The sequence below is a fragment of the Diaporthe batatas genome (genome assembly GCF_019321695.1).
Source record: "Diaporthe batatas strain CRI 302-4 chromosome Unknown Contig00011, whole genome shotgun sequence".
In the NCBI taxonomy this organism is placed as follows: domain Eukaryota; kingdom Fungi; phylum Ascomycota; class Sordariomycetes; order Diaporthales; family Diaporthaceae; genus Diaporthe; species Diaporthe batatas.
Window position 1 is genome coordinate 1,340,858 of NW_025408558.1, and position 19,315 is coordinate 1,360,172.

The 19,315-nt window shown below is 52.4% G+C and overlaps 7 protein-coding genes across 7 annotated transcripts; 3 read left to right on the forward strand and 4 right to left on the reverse strand.

The window, feature by feature from the left end:
• Positions 1-214: 214 nt before the first annotated feature.
• On the forward strand, positions 215-1,315 carry KVR01_009560 (uncharacterized protein; the record flags this gene model as incomplete). The annotated part of the gene is made up of 2 exons (XM_044784418.1): positions 215-281; positions 375-1,315. 2 exons carry the CDS (start codon positions 215-217, stop codon positions 1,313-1,315), a joined length of 1,008 nt encoding a protein of 335 aa, XP_044642062.1.
• Positions 1,316-1,675: 360 nt separating this feature from the next.
• KVR01_008972 (uncharacterized protein) lies at positions 1,676-2,207 on the reverse strand (the record flags this gene model as incomplete). The annotated part of the gene is made up of 2 exons (XM_044789297.1): positions 1,676-1,959; positions 2,135-2,207. The coding sequence occupies 2 exons, from the start codon at positions 2,205-2,207 to the stop codon at positions 1,676-1,678; spliced, it is 357 nt and encodes a 118-aa protein (XP_044641474.1).
• A 1,335-nt stretch (positions 2,208-3,542) lies between these two features.
• On the reverse strand, positions 3,543-5,712 carry KVR01_008892 (uncharacterized protein; the record flags this gene model as incomplete). The annotated part of the gene is made up of 5 exons (XM_044784976.1): positions 3,543-3,651; positions 3,740-4,174; positions 4,331-5,145; positions 5,229-5,572; positions 5,652-5,712. 5 exons carry the CDS (start codon positions 5,710-5,712, stop codon positions 3,543-3,545), a joined length of 1,764 nt encoding a protein of 587 aa, XP_044641394.1.
• Positions 5,713-6,893: 1,181 nt separating this feature from the next.
• KVR01_009419 (uncharacterized protein) lies at positions 6,894-8,120 on the reverse strand. Its single transcript, XM_044785318.1, has 3 exons — positions 7,705-8,120; positions 7,281-7,592; positions 6,894-7,221 (listed from the first exon to the last, which is right to left on the reverse strand). Exons 1-3 carry the CDS (start codon positions 7,802-7,804, stop codon positions 7,106-7,108), a joined length of 528 nt encoding a protein of 175 aa, XP_044641921.1. The 5' UTR covers positions 7,805-8,120; the 3' UTR covers positions 6,894-7,105.
• Positions 8,121-8,916: 796 nt separating this feature from the next.
• On the forward strand, positions 8,917-10,170 carry KVR01_009586 (uncharacterized protein; the record flags this gene model as incomplete). The annotated part of the gene is made up of 3 exons (XM_044784999.1): positions 8,917-8,981; positions 9,040-9,771; positions 9,822-10,170. 3 exons carry the CDS (start codon positions 8,917-8,919, stop codon positions 10,168-10,170), a joined length of 1,146 nt encoding a protein of 381 aa, XP_044642088.1.
• KVR01_009365 (uncharacterized protein) lies at positions 9,829-14,410 on the reverse strand. Its single transcript, XM_044782583.1, has 8 exons — positions 13,248-14,410; positions 11,847-13,027; positions 11,614-11,793; positions 11,474-11,533; positions 11,364-11,411; positions 11,179-11,300; positions 11,067-11,100; positions 9,829-11,009 (listed from the first exon to the last, which is right to left on the reverse strand). Exons 1-8 carry the CDS (start codon positions 14,171-14,173, stop codon positions 10,240-10,242), a joined length of 3,321 nt encoding a protein of 1,106 aa, XP_044641867.1. The 5' UTR covers positions 14,174-14,410; the 3' UTR covers positions 9,829-10,239.
• A 201-nt stretch (positions 14,411-14,611) lies between these two features.
• KVR01_009352 (uncharacterized protein) lies at positions 14,612-17,264 on the forward strand. Its single transcript, XM_044794590.1, has 5 exons — positions 14,612-15,036; positions 15,118-15,454; positions 15,508-15,706; positions 15,760-16,029; positions 16,094-17,264. Exons 1-5 carry the CDS (start codon positions 14,792-14,794, stop codon positions 17,077-17,079), a joined length of 2,037 nt encoding a protein of 678 aa, XP_044641854.1. The 5' UTR covers positions 14,612-14,791; the 3' UTR covers positions 17,080-17,264.
• Positions 17,265-19,315: the final 2,051 nt, after the last annotated feature.

A 19,315-nucleotide genomic window follows, 5' to 3' on the forward strand; every position in this document is an offset into this window, starting at 1 on the left:
GCTGCTGGTCTCTACCGGAGCTTGGCATTTATTCCTCTGCTGCTTCGACCTCTTCAAGATTTCATTTGCAGCTGACAGGTCTCCTCCAGTCAACAATGCAGCTGTCTACAATAAAGAAGAGCAAGTGGACAAGTGGGCCTGCTCGAAGCGTGGAAGCGTGGGGTATTCGTGCTGCAGTGAGCTGTGCTCCTAGGCATCCTTTCTTCCCCCGGCCATGAACGCAGCGGTCGCCTACAGGGCATCCCTATACGGCCTGGATCAGCCGTTGGGACTCCCACCCGGTTCTCGGCGTAGGAAAAATGACGACTTGAATCCGAAAACAGCACTGGAATTGGAGCAAGGGAGGATTGCACGACGACAAAGTTTCATCCCAGTCAACTGGGTCCAGTACAAGAATGATTGTGCCCAAGAGGCTACCACCAAACCCGAGTCAATATTCGACGTCGAATGGGAGCAAGATGTGGAGGTTCCCACCGTCACGGAGCAGGCCCTGCGTATGGTCACGATCTTTCCATACAGAGATGCAGTCTGGGTCGTCAAAATCTTCTTGACGCTAGGTGGGACTCTCATGGCCCTCGCCGCCACCTTCGCCGTCGTGACAGCTCAAAGGCTGGCCAGAGGGGAGAAGGTCTCACCACAAACCATCGGGTTCGACATCAACGCTGCCGTAATCCTCACCACCGACCTGGGCCTCATCCTCCTGCTGATCGGCGGCACTCTGGGCCTTGTCGCGATCCTCAACGCGCACCGCGGTGCCATGGAGCCTCTTGACATCAAGATCGGTGCCCTCGAGCCGCCGAAAGCATACAAGCCGGCCCTGCTGGGTGCCAAGTCCTGGGTGTGGCTGCCAACCAGACCCGACCTGACGGCACTCTGGGCCAAGATCCCCTTCCGCGCGGCCTTCGTCAACTGGATCGGCCTCATCGTGCTCAACGTCGTGGACGTCACCACCATCCCGGGCCTCTTCGACCCGGCCGACAAACAACGGATCCTCCTGGCCGTCCAGCTCCCATTGTTCATCGGCTTTGTCCTACTAGTCGTGGCCAACTTTACTCTGGTTATGTGGCTGCAGGAGAGGTGGTACAAGCCCAAGTGGCAGAAGGCCGCGTGGCTGAGCGCCTTCCTCGCCACGTTCGCTTCGGTCAGCCTGACACTGTCGACACTCTACCAGTTTGCCGGGATGGTTCTTTCTGGTGCGCTGGCTACATTGGTCGGCCGGTGGGTTTTCTTTGTGGCGATCCTTATCGGATTCTACGATCTCATGGCGTTTCATCCTAATGCTTGGGCTGGTTTTGCGATTGGCGGTCGTCAATGATGAGCAGGTATGACTTGCGGAATTGACGAGGCCAAATGCCGGCCGCCTCAGTAGCCAACTTTGGTATACTGCTCTGACGAAGTGTCACTATACGGCCGCTTCCTTTTGGTGAAAAACTCATTACAGTTACTTCTCCAGACCCACTTCCGAAATACTTGAATATGGGTGGAGAATCGAAGTATAGAATGTACATAGATAACCCAGCCTTGTATTGCCAAGAGCAGGTAGATCACCATTCGTTTTCATAGCACCAGTCTTCCATTGACTCCTTCCAGGTCCTGCTCAGGGATTGTCCCGGACACGGAGCATGCTCTTGAGCTTGCACGTGAGCTTGTTGTCTTTGCAGTTGCCCTGGATAGATTACCAATATCCTTTGAATTCCTCAATAGGCCTGCAACATTGGCTCTGAAGGGCATCGTTGGCCGTCTGGTTCCAGAAACCGCAGTAGCCCTTGGCTATGGTAGCAAATTCCTTGATCGAATCCGTCGAGCAGCGGCCGGCAGGGCCGGGGTTCGGCCCGAAAAGACACGGCTCGATCATTCCGGCCACCTTGTTGGTGTTCTTGCAGTGGCAGATGTGGTCATCCCTGTCGCAGCCGTCGTTTGTAAGGGCCTGAACGTGGCAGTACTGTGCGCATTTGGGCACTACAATACTGGTGATTAGCCAGGTACCTAGGTAGTCACTAACGGACAATGGTTATACGAATGTATTTACTAATAGAGAGGCTATTGAAACGAGGGCGGGCTTGGGATTATAGGGAGTCGTTGTCACAGATCCACGCCTGAGGGGTTCATTGAAATCTTCTAGGAAGCTGCTTACCAATCGCCGTATATTCAGGCTGCGTCTTAATGCAACCGTAGTTGATTTGTGCCACGACACTTGTGGTCGCCATGGTGGCGCAGGCCAGGAGAAATGTTGAGAATTGCATTCTGGTGGCGAGATGATAATATTTACAACCAGGTGTTCTTCACGACAGGAAGCTTAGAAGAGCTTTGACAGAAATCACGAACTTATGGGGTAACATATCCAACAGGTCTAAGAACAACTATGGCCCTTCGAAACATTTTTATAATTCCACAATCTACTGGTGTTCTTCCCCAATGGTCTCGTGCTGGAATGGCATCGTAATGAGATTTGAATACCTAGGTACTGAGAATATTTCCAGTAGTTGGAGAAATTCCAAGAAAACAACAACATACCTACACAGGAACGTCGAAATCAGATCAAGCACCGACATCAACTCATGTACGCACTGTCCAAGGCGCCGTTGGTAATCTAGTCTCAGCCGTTGTGCCCGCTTGATCAACGTCCTTGACCCGATTAGGAGCAGCGGCCCTACCATGTTTCACTCCGCAGTGATTCACACTAACAACCCCGGCATTCATTCCAGAACTACAGAATCTCACGGCGATGACACATTGCCCGTGCTTGGAAACAGTGTCTACCCAGCCTTGAAGTTGAGATGATGGACTGATACCTACCTCGGTAGGTACCAACTGTACACACAAGTGTAGTCATGCCTGGCAAACTTCATCTGCGCGGTAGACCGGGATTTATTTCAATGTGGGTCTAAGCCAAAGATCTTGCACATGTGAGGGCTCAGCTAGACTCAAATCTCAGTATTATGTGAGGATCAGTTACACTATCTAGGCACGAGGGAACTCTCGGCCGCCGATCACAATCACTTTGCACCTGGCAACCTGGAAGTGTTTACAACCCCGTCTGTGGGGACGCGCTAATATTCTAAAGTTTGATTTTTCGAGACAAATTTGATACATACAGCGACATTCTTGTGATCAAGTGTTCTGGAGACGGGGTTGATGGCCTTCCCCGGCCTCGTGTCAGTTTTTATGGTATTTCTAGACTTACTTTATTCAGCAAAATTTCCAAGTCGTGGGTCAGATTCCTATTAATAAAAAAGAGGGTAGTTCAGACTACGTAATGGGTGTGGAAACATCTGTCTCACAAGATTAATGAGTTCACTGTCTCCCCGCTATCAATCTTGTAGAACTCATTCTGTGGTGAGCAAATATGGCCCAATACAACAGATAGTCCAAACCTAAACAGTCCTGATTCGCGTCCCGGTTGGGAAAAGTCATAATTCAAAGTCAAGAACTTGGAAGAAGACAGAAAAACACTGACACGACACAGAAATCTCGCTAGTGGCTCGTCAGGTCACCACCAAGCGTCGCCTACACTGGTTTACGGATTCCGAAGTCTGCACGGCTCAAGCATGTGCGAGACCCAATTCTCTTATAACAATGTCCGCTGCCTTCTCGCCAATGACCATTGCGGTGTTCGCCGTGTTCGCGCCGACATTCTCGGGAACTATACTCCTACAAAACATAGAAATGTTAGCAACGATTGATGCGTGTCCAAGTCGCTGAAGAGAATGGCAGGATGAATTAAATCGTGGAGGCCTACAGATCAGCCAACTTCAGGCCTCGAAGGCCATGTACTCCAAGAGCCTCGTCAACGACTCCAAGACGACCGACCGGCGCCATTTTGGCAGTCCCCAGCGAGTGCCAGGTAGTCGCCACGTTCTCACGTACCCAGGCCTCGATGGCCGCATCGTCCTCGGGCGTGTATCTGCTATCACCTGCTCCGTCATGGCCAACCCCGCCGCTGCCGTCTTCGTCACACGCAGCTTCAGAGTCAGATGCGAACCGTGGGTGGCCGGACGCGATCTCGCCCCGGTACATCTTCGTGCGGCGCATGATCTCGCGCTGTTTCTTGTATGCCCAAACGTGCTTCTTCAAGTCGATATCACTCTTGTCTGAAAGAATGCCGGCGTCGAAGTCGATTGGGTCGGTGATGCTTGGTCCGGTGATGTGGATGTGGCCACGTGAGTATGGATATCTGTGGGTGGCGGTGGGTCAGTCAGGAATGTGCCATATGACAAATCTGGAGATGCTCTAATTCCTATAAGAACTGTGATGGGTGACTTACGCTGTATAATTCAGTATGGACATGTACTGACCAGGGGGTACAGCAGACGGGTCTCCGAAATAGTACGAGAAAGCAGCCGTGAGCATCAGAGGCTTGCTCGGAACGCTCTTGAAGTCTCGGTCCCAGGCTTCGCGAAAGGCCGGGCCCATGGCGGTAACATCAGCCTCCGTAGGGCGCAGCTTGGAGCCAATGTCCGTGCCGTTCCACCCCATCTTCATCGATTTGTTATCGATCAGCGTCTGAGGGTCCTCGCGCCCTGCCAGAAGTCCATCGAGCGTCTCTTCAGGCTCTAGGTCGGTCTTGTACGGGTAGTACACAAGATGATGGTCCTGGTAGTCGTGGCCGACCCCGGGAAGGTCCGCCACCACTGGCACCCCGGCGCGCTGTAGGATGCGCGCATCGCCCACCCCGGAACGCTCGAGGAGCAGCGGCGTCGCGAGAGCGCCGCATGACACAATCACCATCCGCCGTGCCCTGACTGTCCGAACGGGCGTCATCGTTAGAGGCATCATGGCTTGAAAGTCGGGGTTGGGCCGGTATTCGATGCCGACGGCTGTGTTATCTTCGAAAAGGACGCGCAGGACCTGCGACTCAACAAGAACGTGTAGGTTTGGGTGCTTCCCGCCCTCGAGCTTCGGGTGCAGGTATGTGTGAGCAGTGTCCTGTCGCCTGCCGTCTGGACTCACGTAGCGCAGCCAGCGACTGAAGCCATTGTTAGAGTTCAGGTCCTGAAGATCTGTCAACTCGGGATAGCCGACTTTTTCGGCCGCTGCTAGAATGTCGTCTTCGAATCTTTTGCAACGGTAGGTGCCATCAGCTACGTTCACAGGCCCGTCGTATCCATGATGCTGACTGGCTCCAGGGCCATGATATGTCTCGAGCTATAATTTTCACTCAGTTACTATGCCCCGGAATCGCTAGATTTGTTCGGCATTGGTGGATTATAAGCATAAAACGGCCTCACCTTCTTCAGAAACGGCAACAAATCGTCTGCTGACCAGCCAGGCGTGTTCCAAGAATCGAAGTCGCAGCCCTGGGCGCGGGTATACATCATGGCGTTGACCGAAGAGCCGCCGCCAAGCAGGCCACCGGTGGACACGATGGGATTCCTTCCTGCCAAATGCGATGACGTTTTCCCCTCGTAATAAAGGAGTTTGTGCTTGCATGGTTTGAGATTAGAGTGGAAAAACGGAGGGTGCACGATATCCGGATCATTGCGGTTGTTTGGGCCGGACTCGACGACCAGGATTGACAGCTCTGGGCTCGCATCGGCTAACCGTGCGGCCACGATGCAGCCAGCCGTACCGCCTGGAGGGTTGGAAAACATATAATTAGCTTCATTCTAAGGGAAGCTTTGCCCTCAGATATTTCTGCTGAAATGTCTTACCACCGGCAATAACGAAATCGAATTCGGAAGCGTCATTGAGCAGCTTTGTGTACAGAGGCATGTTGTCTAACACTGATTTCTGTAGAGTCGCTTCTTAGAGCTCTTCAAGAATCTGTGACAAAGTTGAAGACGAAAAGACCTGAACGATGATTGTCAAAACGATCTGCTAATAAATCGAGCTGCCAGCTTCTCTTAATATAAAGATCTAGAACTACCCAGGTAAGGACCATCGACGAGGGGTATTCTCCGCAATGGCTTCCCCTCACTGTTTATGTCTGCCTTCCTGTTTCTATCAATCCCATGCGTTACACCGCAGTAACAAGAGGCGCATGGGGCGTTTTTGGAGAGCGGAGTCGGTCCCTACATCACCGTGCTTGCCAATGCCGTATTTCCTTGGCGACAATTTTGATACAAGAAGTCGAATCCGTAGCTCCCATATGATACCCTCTGGCTTCACGAGCGGGCCGATAACATCATCGAGAGCCTTCAGGAATGCCTTCATGCCCTTGCAATTTGGGACGCTAGCTAAGCCATTGATGAAGCCCTATGGATATGGTTGCCGAAGGCTCGGTCGGCTTGCTGTTGGACTAGATCTCGTTTGGTCTCAAATTACCTAGGTGATGGGGCGCTCATGGGCATAGAATTCGGATAGTTCGAAGGTCATGTAGATGTTTGACGTGCCATGGGCTAGCTTCTCCCCTTGGTCCCTGCCCAGATGGTAAAGCATCCTTCGTGCATTTGTATTCTCATTAGTGGCCGTTTAAAGAAAAGCAATTGTTCGACTTGATTTATCCGTCATTTGGCCTTGCATCCAAGACATCGGCGGCTTCTTTCTCGCAGCTCACGCGCAGCCTGGACAACGCGCCGGCTGTCGCATCATCTTCACAAATACTGTGGAAGAAGTACTGCGGCACCTTATATCATCAGGCCCACCTCTCTCGAAGATTCTGAGCTTGTCCCGGTCTACGGGAGCACCTGAGACATGGCGAACTAGTCTTCCTTGTTGATAATACCATCAAAGGTTTGAGCCAATCTCCGTGTGAAGACGTAGATGCTTACTGACCACCTGAATCTACAATTATCGTTGCATGCTTACACTCCGTCGCACCGCATGCGCTGTAAGCAAGCCATTACCTACTTCTTCCTACAAAAAAGCCAACTCAAGTTCCTCGATGGAACGTTTCAGCTCGGCAGTAAATCCTTCTCCACTGTTTAGTGCGCTCTGTTCTGACTTCATGTTTCGTGCACAGCTTCTCAGCCACCGGACTCTAGTCACAAGTACAGAACAACGGCATTGAGAGTCACAAGACACCAGCCGCAGCGCAGCCTAGACATCTGGAGGTAAACTGAGACTACAAATCCATTATCCTGCCATACTTAGCAAAGTACGCAACAAAGCTGTCTTGATTTCTTATCATGACTTGCTACCTAAGTATGAAAAGGTGTCACAGCTGTCATAGGTCTTCCTCGGGCAAGAACGTTATGGAGTCAGGGCCCCATTCAGGACAGGTCGGACTTCCATACTGGTCACCACACTGCAGTATGCCCCCCACGTTTCCTATCTCTGAGTCTGAAGTACAAACTGTGAGCGGAGACGTCCTGTAACGACAGGTAGAATTGTTGACTTACTCAGGTTGATCGTCGTATCGACAAAGTGCCCATTGTCATTCCTGCACAGGCACGTCATCAGAGGCCCGTCCCAGGCATCCTTCATGAAGGCGCAGCTGTCGATTTCGCACGTCGAGCTCAGGTTATCCGATGGCTCCTCGCCGGCTTCCCACGCCTTGAGTATGCCGTTGACGTTCTTGTAGCAGTCGTCGAGCTTCAGCCTGGTGCAGATGCGCGTTCGCTCCTTACCCTCCTCGTCGGCGCCCCCGGAGCAGAAGCCTTCGAGGTAAAGCTCATTGGTCCCGTCTGCGACACCGTTGTCAAGATAGTAGTCTGAAAAGTCCAGCTTCGTCAGTTTTCTCTACTCAATCGCGCTCCTCTGGTGCGACCTGCCCTGTCCTTGACACTCTGTGTTGCGGTGGCGTGACTGTGATTGAAGACTCACTGTAGCACGAGTGCTGGAAGTTCTGGGCAGATACGTATGCAGTGAGCGACATCACCGCCGCCAATAAGGCGATCAACTTGTTCATCCTGAGCTGTCGCATGTCTGGGCGAGGAGGCAGAGCCGGAGAGAAAGTGGACGGAGCAAGAGCTGGCTGGGAACGCAGATTCCAGAAGGTTTGATCCTTGCGTTGGCCAAGCCAAGTCTCATGCGACACGAATCGAATCTTCAGGTGGCACAATGGTGGCTTCGGTTTCGGCACATTATTTTCGTCGGATCGCGACAGACATGGCTTTTGTATTGGGTGGCAATCCCAAGGATGCTAGGACACTCGTATCGTTCGAAACACCATTACATGCAGCTGTCCAGATGGGGTGGGGAATATGAAGTAACTGTAGAGGACAGCGACCGACTCGGCCGTGGCCGAACAGAGGAAACTGTAAAATTTAAAGCTTAATTCAGCTGAGTTTTGGCGGATACCGGCGTCTGTCATATGACACGGAAATGAACCATGCGGCCCCTGAGACGGTTAGAGTGCCAAGCGTTTTAGGTCCTCTAACGATCCTTTTGTCCTAGGAGAAGGACCGTTCGCGATACGAAGTCAAAGCAGCCGCGATAGACTGTTGAAGTCTTATAACGATAAAAAGGCGATTATGCTTACAGTACACGTATCTCAGCGTCTTCATGGGCCTATATGTCGTTGTGTTGACGGCTCGGCATGTTCTGGAGATGGGTCGCATGGTCAGTCCAGGTTGTCTTGGCACAACCTTAGTGGAGCCGGAATTGAACTCAAACACCGTTCGCCTGGAAGCTCCAGAAGACGTCTTCTCCGGCCGTATATGTAAGATGCCCTACAGGTAGCAAGGGCCAAGGTGTAATTCGTAGACAAGACAACTCAAGTGCTGGGGGCTAATTATATACCAAAGCGAGGATGCGTTTTGCTCACAACATAGTCGCCTGTTCCCCAAATCGGGCATTGCAGTGCGCTGGAAATGGCAGTATGCAGTATCATGTCGTGTAGCATTGAAGCTATTCCATTCCTCGTTTAGCCACGACCCCACACTTCAACATCATCCCTCATGCCAGTGTATCTACGTGACAGCTGTCCTTCCATGATGCATATTCTCAGCTTCTCTGATATTCTGACAAACCTGAATCCGTTGACTACAGAAATAACAAGCATTTCTTCCCTCGAGAAAGATCCTAGCCTTCACAATGTGGGGTATGAGACCTACTGACGCGGTGAAAAGTGGCCGCATTGTCAAAGTGGGAATCATAGGGTTTGTCGAGGGCCAGCAACCTCTGTTCAATATAGAATTACATACTAAATGTTTTCAGATGCGGCTTGGTCACGCAAGTTGTTCACGTGCCCTGTATGAACTCGTTGTCCCACCTGTTCCAGGTGACATACCTCTATGACGTCTCTGAGGATGCTACGAAACACAGCCTGGAAAAGCTCGCTGGCAGCTCGAAGCCCAAGACCACCAGAAGGCTCGAGGAAATTTGCAACGCGCCTGAAGTCGACTTGGTGCTGATAGCAACACATCACGCTTTTCATGCATCCCATGCATTGCTTGCGCTGCAAGCAAACAAGCACGTGTTCATTGAGAAGCCCATTGCATTGACTTTGCAAGACACAGACCGTATTATTGCTGCGGACACGGCTGCAGGCGGTGGCAGAGTCATGATCGGTTACATGAGGAGATATGCTGCAGCTTTTGTCGACGCGGTGAAAGAGGTTGGCACCATTGATCAAGTGCGTTACGCTCGCGTTCGAGACATCATCGGGCCGAACTCCGTCTTCGTGGGACAATCCGGCACATTCCCTAGGACTTTCAACGATTACCAAGAAGCAGATTCCGAAGCTTTGCGTCAGAAGATAGCGGAAGATGTTGACCAGGCTCTGCAGACTGAGCTTGGGGTCTCCGTCACACCGGAAACGGATATGATGTGGCACACGCTTTCCATGCTTGGTTCACATGACTTGAGCGCCATGCGGGAAATCCTGGGAATGCCAAAGGGTGTCGTAGGATTCTCTCCCTGTGCTACTACTGGCTCACCGTTCTGGAGGTAAGCTAGTTCTCTAAGAATGTATTCACTTAACATGCTGACCATGATAGTGCGATATTCCAATACCCCAGCTTTGCCGTCGCATACGAGTCTGGTGTCGACCAGGTGGCAAGATTTGATGCATCAATCGAGGTTTTTGGCGATACAAAGACTGTCAAAGTGTGCATCGATACCCCGTTTGTCAGGGGCCTGCCGACGACGATGATCGTAAAAGAGACCCTGCCGGATGGATCGTACCGGGAATCCACCATCCGGCGAACTTACGAAGACCCGTTCTTGCTCGAACTACAGGAGATGTACAAATGGGTCACGGAAGGGAATATTCCCAAGACAACCCCAGCTGATGCTCGGAACGATCTCGAGATTTTGGGGATGCTTATGAAAGCTATTGCCAATTGAGAGAGATTATGTAAAGGCGATCAATTCCAATGGAGGCATGGTTTGCTTTGGCACTGGGAGCCGCCGAATTTAATCTTCATCATCCGTCGTGTCATCCTTCGTATGCCCACCCTTGGTACTCTTGCCGCCCGACGCCTTGTCTGTCTGCTTCTGCTTCTTCTTGTCCTTGCTCTTGCTCTTGCTACGCTTTGCCTTTGACTTCTTCTTCTTCTTAGACTTCGCGCGGGAGTCATCCGAGTCGCTGTCCGATGACCCCGAGCTCGAGCTGTCAGAGGAGCTGTCCGAGTCGCTTTCGTCAGACGAGTCGCTGTCGTCCCCGGAATCTCGTCGCGATCTAGTCTTCCCACGCTTCCGGGTGAATGTGGCCCGTTCCTCGTGTCTCCTTGCCATCTTGTCTTCGTCCATCCCGTGTACTGACTCCAAATATTCGTCGAACTCCGCAGCGGCTCTCCCAAGCTTGACAAAGTGCTTCTTGGTCATCATCGGGACTTTGTCTGGGGAGTCGCTCACTTCGAAGTCGGCCAGAGCTATTGCAGTTTGAAATGCGTTGCGGATCTGTCTGCCGTTCCACTTCAGGTCTGCCAAGTGTTTCTCCGCATACTTGATGATGCTCTTCTCGTCAAACTCCACTGACTTGAGGCCTTGCAGAACACGGTCATCGTTGAGCTTCTTTAGCCTTCTGACATTTGTCTTCCAGATCTTGAGGGCACTCCTCTTGCTCAGTTTGCGGTAGTAGAGTGTGACATGAATCCTTGACTTGAACGCAGGATCCAAGGTACCCACACGGTTGGTCGTAAGGAATAGAATTCCAGAGTAATACTCTAGGATTCGGAGGAATACTGTGGTTTCCGGAAGATTAGGCCCAAAATCTCAAGGTGGTTCAACCTCAAACTTACCGGATACAAGACCATTCCTCGCAACATCGGATTTCTGTACGCTGTTAGAAGCACCGCAACACGGTGACATGGTCCGGACAATACGTCTTCCCGCTAAGGTTCGGGTACTCACGTCTCTCTTCGCCAAGAACACGTCGGCTTCGTCAAGGAGCAACACGCAACCCCACTTGTGGGCAAGTGTAAAATGCTTCTCTAAGTTCTGTTCGACTTCTTTCGGGTCCGTCCCGATATCCCCTTCGCAGGTCAGCGGTCGGAACGGCGCCGTGAGAGCTTTAGAAATTTCGGACTTGGGCTTACCGCAAGTGATCGGATATAAAGGCCGCTTAGTATAGAGAGCGACACATTCTGCAAAAGTGTATTAGCGGCCCCTGGGACTTCGAAAGGCTGCAGGGCTCTGTATAACTGACCTGCGGTACTCGTCTTGCCAACGCCCGGCTCCCCATGCAACAACAAAATGCAGCCTTTGCCTGGAAGATGTAAGCCACGACTCATTACCTAGGTAAGTGGATTACTGTATCGTAACCACAAATATCGACAGGTACAGTACCTTTTCCCCGCACCAGGTCAACCTCAAGATTCGTATGTGCCTGCCCAGATGCGGACCTTGATCCAGCAGCATGGGTTTGTACCATTGCTTGGACAAGATTCTTGTGTCTCTGTGGAAGAACGAGATCGTCCCAGCCTTCCTCCTCTTCGATCGGCCCAAGCGCCATGATGTCTACCTTGACTGCAGAAGATCAGTCGTCATATTCACCCGAGACGTTGTCGTGAATGGCTTACCCCATTTGCGACCACGCAAGACGTATGCCAAGCCATAACCCGGAAGCAGATCAAGCAATTCCAGCTTTTCGATCTGGCTTTCCAACAATTTAAGGCCAGGTCCAGATCTCGAAGTCGGAACCTCGAGCTCATCAAGCTGACTGGTCAAGCTGCGCATCTTCTTCTCGCAAGCCTCACTCTGATGGGCAGGGTAGGCGTCCTCCAGGCAGGCAGATTTGTGGCAGTCAACGTGTGAGCATGAGCGCGTAGGGATTTCAAGGATCTGTCTTGGTTGCTCCTTCCAACTGACCATAGGATTGTATGGAAAGTTTGGGTCCCAGTCCTCGTTGGATTCGAGCCCCATCTTGAAATCGATAATGACAGGGCTGTTGACGTCTTCTTTGTCTTTACCAAGAGTGATACCGTCGTATTGTCTGTGGTCCACGACTGTAAGATCCAGAAACCGACGGCCTCGCTGTTCTAGATCCAATAAACGGTTCCCATCGCCAGATCTATACCGCATGGGATACGCGAGGAGATCCGAAACCTTGATGTCTCCTTCAAACGGCTTGAACTCAAAAAAGGTTTGTCCCGGGCTGAACCTTGTCCCATCGAAATAAACAAAGTAGCAATCGACGTAGAACTCGGTATATCTGTCGCTTTTGGAGGAAATGGCTATGCCGCCTGGTTCGTTCTGGGAATCTTGACCCTCAATGAAGTATTGTCCCTCGGAGTATGGCAGACCAGAAGATCTCTTTCTTTTTTTGGTCGCACCAATCCCTCCCGAGGTCGCAAGCACACGATATGCTTGAGGCGTATGAACTGTAAGTGGAATGCTGGTGTTGCCGTTGCGACTATTGCCATTATACGCAGTTGGCAGTGTTCCGTCTCTCTTCTGGAAGGGACAGTATATCAGATCTCCGACGTCGAAAAGCATCCACAGTCTCTCGAAAGCAATCGTTGGCATCTGGCCTTTGGAGTACTGCTTGTACAGTGAGATCTCTTCGCCAAGGTACTCATCCACAAATGCCACCAGCTCTCTGAAGTCACCCAGGGCGCCTCTCTGCTCATATGACGGTCTGGTAGACTTCAAATCTGAATCTTTGTCGCTCGATTTCGAGTTTGCTGGAGTACCTATGCCGGAGAAATTCTTGTCTGCCGGAGATCCTAGCGATGCAGACCTGTGTGTCTCTGCGGCGTGCCTGTCAAAACGTCAGGGCTCTAGTCTGAACTATCAGTTTAAATTGGAGATCAGGGACCAAAACCCTCAGAACCAGAGGGTACACTCGTGAAAAGCTAACTACCTAGGTAGTTGTCTCATAAGAGGTTATCCCATAGGAGGATATCCTATGGGTCTTGGGTGTACCCTCCGTTTTTGCGGGTGTGAATCCCCGATCTCTCAAATAGAGCGCTTGACTATACCCATGCTCTTGCTCCAAGAGGGAGAGTTGTTTCTTTACAGAATCAACATTTCTGATCAAGGATCTGAATGGGCGCTTGAAATGGACCACGCCGTCTTTATGGACGTCGTAATCCAACTGCTTTGCCAAGAACGAGCTAATCGGGTCGGAATGAATCCTGACTTCGGAAATTTGGATGCTCCTAGGGTCAGGATGCTCATCATTGCGTGGAGAGGCGTTATCGGAAGAGGCTTGCTGAACCCAGTTGAAAAGGACTCGGAGGCAGTGCTTGGGATCGACTTGTGAGAGGAAAGCGCCTTGTTCGTTCCAGCCTATCTCATCATCATCGGAGGTTGTACCCTGTGACTGTGGCTGTGCGGACGCATCATAAAATGTCGTCTGGACAGTATGTCCCTTGCCCGGGGTATCCTCGGGCTCCTTGATCGACTGGGCGTTGATGCCGACCTTAGATTCAATCGCGGCCAGCCTGTCGTCGACTGCACGCACATAATCAATGAATGACCGTGCTAATCTTGGGTTACGTTCACTCGCGGGGCTCTTGTCGTAAGTATCGGCGTATTTTCCAAGCTTCGATACCCACATATTGTAAATCTCCGTGGAACTCGCTTCTGCACCGACCCATTCTAGAAAGTCGTTATGATGCGTCCCTTCGATCGTAAAAGCGCCCCTCAGATCGAAGTTAGGCGCGGACTTGACGGGCAGCCTCTCTGAAACGAGGAGACTATCAGTCACATTAGCGGTCTTTGGCATTTTGGGTTGACCAGGCTTTGATTCGGCCTCGCTGTTTGAGGATTCCACTGCGGGAGGGAAATTTCCACCAGCACCTTGCTCGGATTGCGAGGGCTCAATGAGGCTCATAGTCTGTGCTGTGGGTAGGACACTGGACGACGTCCCACCCGTCCCGCCTGACGAGATGCTTTCCGCCATGATGAATAGTTTAAGTTAGTTTAGTTCGAGGACCGGTCTTCATGATTCTGTGAGATTGGTTGGGAAATCCCTAGACGGTGTATAAGTACTGGAAGGGGCAGAAAGACGAATTTTCTGTTTGCGAGAGGAGGCTCTGAGCGGAGAGTTGCGCCCCGCCGTCGGAAGGCCCGAGGATTGGAGAAGGATCACAAGCAACGCAAGCGATCAGCATACTTCAGGCTTTTCTCGGAAGGACGCCTTAGCGAGGATACACAGCATGAAGTTGAGGCCGGCTTATGGGCACCCACAATTGGTCGGCGGTAACCAGATGATCGCGCCATTGCTTATGTGCAGCAGAGAGGAAGCGCCTAGCATGGGTACCTAGGTAGGTGTGGCACACCAGTTCTGTACTATCGGCAGAGATCACATTATTCCAGGCCATGTTTGACCAGGCTACAGGCCTGGCACAAATCATGTCCAAAATGGTGCACGAGACAACTCATCTCCCGTCTCCAGCGGCACAGGTCCCTTACTCCATGCTTAATCAACCCGCAAAAATTACACCCAAGCACTTCAACGGCGTTTGGCAGACCGCTGCATCCCATATGCGCGTCGTCATGTTGTGAAGGAACCTGATGCATGCCACTGCATTCTTCTTTGCGAGAACGATCCCAACCTTGCACCTCCATGACTGACAAGAAATACGTGAACATGGCACAGATCAACCGACCTATCGTTGTCAGACCCACGCTCTTGACAAACAGTGCGGCCGAGTTTGTTGAGAATCACATCGACTCGGCCCTGGAAATGGACATATCGGGAAATGCCCAGGCAGAGTTCGTACCCGAGCATGACCGATTCGAGTTGGCAAACAGCATCACCACGTGAGTCTCCCTGCGCCCCGGCCAGCATCGTCACACTCATGGCACAGAAGATTCCACTGCTGCTCTGACACTGTGATCCAGTGTCGATTATTATCAAGAGTCGAGGAAGAGAATCAAGGAATTCGAAGAAACCCTCGAACGATTTTCAAAAAGGCTCGAAAAGAACGACCTGGCCAGAAAAATAGACATCACGTTGAAGAAACCGGGCGAATACAACCTCAAGGACGTGCTTCAAATCGCCGATAAGGTCTGTGAGAGACATAAGAACGCAGACGACGTGAAGAGCTGTACCGGTGCGATCCGGAAGTGTTTCCGCGCTGTTGGGAAAAACGCGAGCCCTCTCCAGTGCTTGCTCAACTTCGTGCCTAGTGATGCATATGGTTCTGTTATTTCCGGGGGTTTCGCGGTGATTCTGGCTGTAGGTTCAGCTTAAGGTCCCACACATGAGCCACGCTGACGAAAGCTTGTCAGGCTGCCGAGCGAGTCGAGTCTCTCCGTGAGAGTATATATGCTGCCCTCGAGCAGGTTCCGAAGAAGCTCCGGATCGTCCAGGCGTTGAGCGATGTCAACTATAGATCTGAGAACCTCTATCTAGCTGTTGACGCGGTCTTTGTCTCCCTGCTCAAGGTTCTCGATAGAATCGTGGAAGAATTGTCAAAGAATATGGCCAGTACGTCAATCTGTTGCAGGTAGATTATTGCAGACTACTAACAAGCGGTTCAGAGAAGGGCTTCAAGGCCGTTATTAAGGGTAAAGCCTATGGAAAGGAGATTGATGAGTCCCTGAAAGATCTTGAAGAGGCACTCGGCCATTTTAAAGAAGAGGCACATATTTGCAGCGAGCAGAGGCTGGGGAGACTGGAAGAGCACATGCTCTCGTTCAAACAAAATGCGGCTACACTGGAAGGAAACCAGCGAGCAACGATGAGCGTCCTGAACAAGATGTATAGACTTTTCACGAGCAGCGAAGCCTTCGACCCTCGCACTGGGAAAGGTAAGTCAAATACCTGGGGCATACGTCAAAATACAAGGTGACAGGGCCTGATCGTCCGAAATAGCTCGCACGGCAGACTACCTCCTGGCTCAGGGCGCGAACCCGCCACTGTTGATACTATCCAGATCGGTCACGCCCGAGCCATCGCCGAAGCTCAACAAGAAGGTACTCAAGGGGTGGGCGGCGCGGCTCCCAGTCGACTTTGTCTCAGCAGCCGCGAGGGACATTGGCGACTCACTTAGGTCCAGCCTCCACCCGGCGCAGGAGAACCAGGTCCAGTACATCATGACATCCGAGAAGCTCCTGGGGTGGCTCGAAGATTCGAAACCAGGCCTGCTGGTGCTGCAGGCCCAGACCGCACCGCAGACCCAGGCAAACGCCATCTCCCTCTCCTCCGCCTTCCTGGCACAGATCCTGCGGGAGAGCCACGACAGCCCGGTGTTGTACCACTCGTGCGGGCTGCGCACCGAGGAGGGCCCCCGCGGCGCCGAGACATCGGGCACCATCGCCCTCATCAACAGCCTCAACTCGCAGCTTGCGCGCCAGCTGAGCCGCCGCGCAGACCTTTCGTTCCTCGGGGAAGACAGATATCGAAAAAAGGCCCAGAGGCGCCCCCGCCCCGCCGTGAAGCTCCTCAAGCGCCTGATAAGCGAGGTGCCCGAGAAGAAGACCGTCTTTGTTATCATCGACTCGCTGTCTCGGCTGAGTGGCGACGCAGAAAGCGAAGCGGGGGCGATAAGGGCGATTTCACAGCTCGTCGACGACCGGGAGGAAGGGGGTCCCGCGGTCAAGATCCTGATGACGGACCTCCTCCCCGAGCACATGCTTCAGCTCCAGCCCCTCGGCGAAGAGCTGTACGTGCCGGACCGTGTCGACGTCGGCGGCCACGGGCTTAATGCTGATTACTTGCGTGAGGTATCTGGGGCTTCTATTGGGAGGTTCGAGGAGCGCCGCCGTGGTGGGGGGTCTCCTGGCGATCCTGCAGACTCTGGCGAGGATTTGGACGGCTCTGGGAGTGACGTTGAGACTACTGATGACGAGAGCGACTAAAGATCGTGACTTGAAAGAGCACAAGGATCATGGACGCTTCTAAAGTTGAATGCAAATATATGAGCATTAGGCAGAAGCTATCCAGGTAGCATTGCGTGTTACCCATAGACCAGAGTTCTTCATCTATATATCTTCACTTTTATAGATGTCAAGTGAGCACAACACGGATATTTCCGAAATTTTAGTACTTACCGTCCTTTTAGGGAGGACTGTCCAGACCGGGCTCTTTGGATCTTTTCCCACAGCAGTCTGGCTTTGGAAACGCAAAGTCAACAAAAGTGTGTTTAAAAGTGAAGCCTGCCACCGCTTAGGTGAGGTTGTACGGGTGGGAATGACCCAAGCCGAGGCTACCAGGCAAGGAGCCCCCAACTCCAACTCCGAAAGCCTCATGCAAGCCGCGGCGGGATCGAGTCAGTTACGAGGAGAGCAAAGGGGGCGGTCTCGCCGATCGCGAAAAAAGAAGAAGAAAAAAGACTCATGGCTCAAACAAGACGGGCCGGCTCGAGTGAATCATGCCGTGACGTCTTCATCTTAGGGGGGGGGGGGGCGGGTCTTGTAAGTATCTCGTGGCTCGTCTCGTGATCTTGCACGTCGCGGCCCGCCCCCCAAGGTTGTCTCAGGTCAGGAGACAGACGCACGAGAGACAGAGACAGAGACCTCCCCCCCCCCCACGCCGTCAAGAAGTCTAATAAGAAGGGGGGCAGAATCCTTATCTCGAGCCCGTGTGGAATCATGTGATGACATGCACCTCCTCTGCGATGCACATGTCAGTGTAGTTAGTAGTGTAGTGTAGCACGCAAAAAGGCCGACAGCGGACCATCGCGGGGGCGAGACGAACGCGTCCCGTGCATGGCTGGCAAGGTTTGTACTCGCATGCGGCGTCTCACACGTGCAACGGCTGGATGAGCTGGCCGATGGGCGGGACCAGACAAGCACCGCAGGGCGGCCAGGCCAGTTTGATGTATTGGAGATTTGCGAGATCTCGCTACTTGCTTGGCGCGCAGTTTGAAGGCTACGTGGGTGGGTAGTCTTTGAATAAAGTCCCGAGGTCTGACGCATTACCCACTACTGCAAAAAGGGATGCAGAATGACAGATGGAGGGATGGTGTGTGGTGGTGTGTGGTGTGGGTGCTGTTCCGTCTGGACTGTCTGGACTGTTGCTGATAGACGGTGTGTGTAAGTCAAGTCAGTCATGATGGTGGTGGTGTTGTGTTGTTGACTTACACTACATAGTACTGTGTGTACCTACCACAGACTGACAGTAGTGTACTACCCACCACCGTGGGCTGGAGGGGCTGGAGGGGCTGGAGGGGCTGCGTGGGGTTCAGCCAGCCGTTTCTGCGGTTGGGAACTGGCAGGGTCGCAGCCGAGGTGGGTCATGGCTGTTAGGATCAACTGGATGACAGGCCCGATGCCAGATGGTGTCAGGGAGCCACGGTACCACGATGAGGTCATTTTAGTGGGCGTCCCAGCAGCCCTGATCTTGGTTGGGCGGCAGGCGGGACTGATCGGTTGAGGACCGACTGACAGACTGACAGACTGACATGTGTTAGAGAGACGAGGGCTTCATGCCTGATCTTGCACAAAGGAAACCCAGAGAGATGGTCTAGAAGATCTGTTAGTTGGTTATTGTGCCTGGCGCGAGACAGCACTAATATCCGCTGTTGCACTTGCCCGATTCGGCAACCCGCCGCCCTGGGGACTAAGTTGCGATGTTTATTACCATGGCACTTGTGTTACCTGCTCACAGGGTCCTCCTTGATTGTCATGAACGGTGAGCAGCTGCTGGGTGCATGCTAATAATTAACAAGCGTGGCCACGTCGTCCTGTCACCGTTGTTTTGATTGTTTGGTGTCACCTGGAACAAGGTTATTATTGTCCGTTGCGCCCTGGGCGCTGGCACTCACATACTGTACACGCACACACTCGAAGGTGTTGGGCGGCAAAGGCGATGAAAGTGCCAGATAAGAAAGAGTGACTGCTAGCAGCCCGCTCAATTGGGAAGGAATGGCCCAAGTCTGGGAGTCTGGCTGTCTGGCCAGGAGCTGCCCCTCCACACACCAACAAGATGGGAACCGGTGGGATTCTGGCGGGCTCTAAAACAAGGCGAGACTGGTTCCCGACACCACTGCACAGTAGTTTAATAATAATCTTTTTGCCAGGCATAGTCGTCCTCCATCCTGCCCCTCCTCCACCCAGCAGTCCATCTCGTGTGCGCCCCAGCAGTGTTATCATG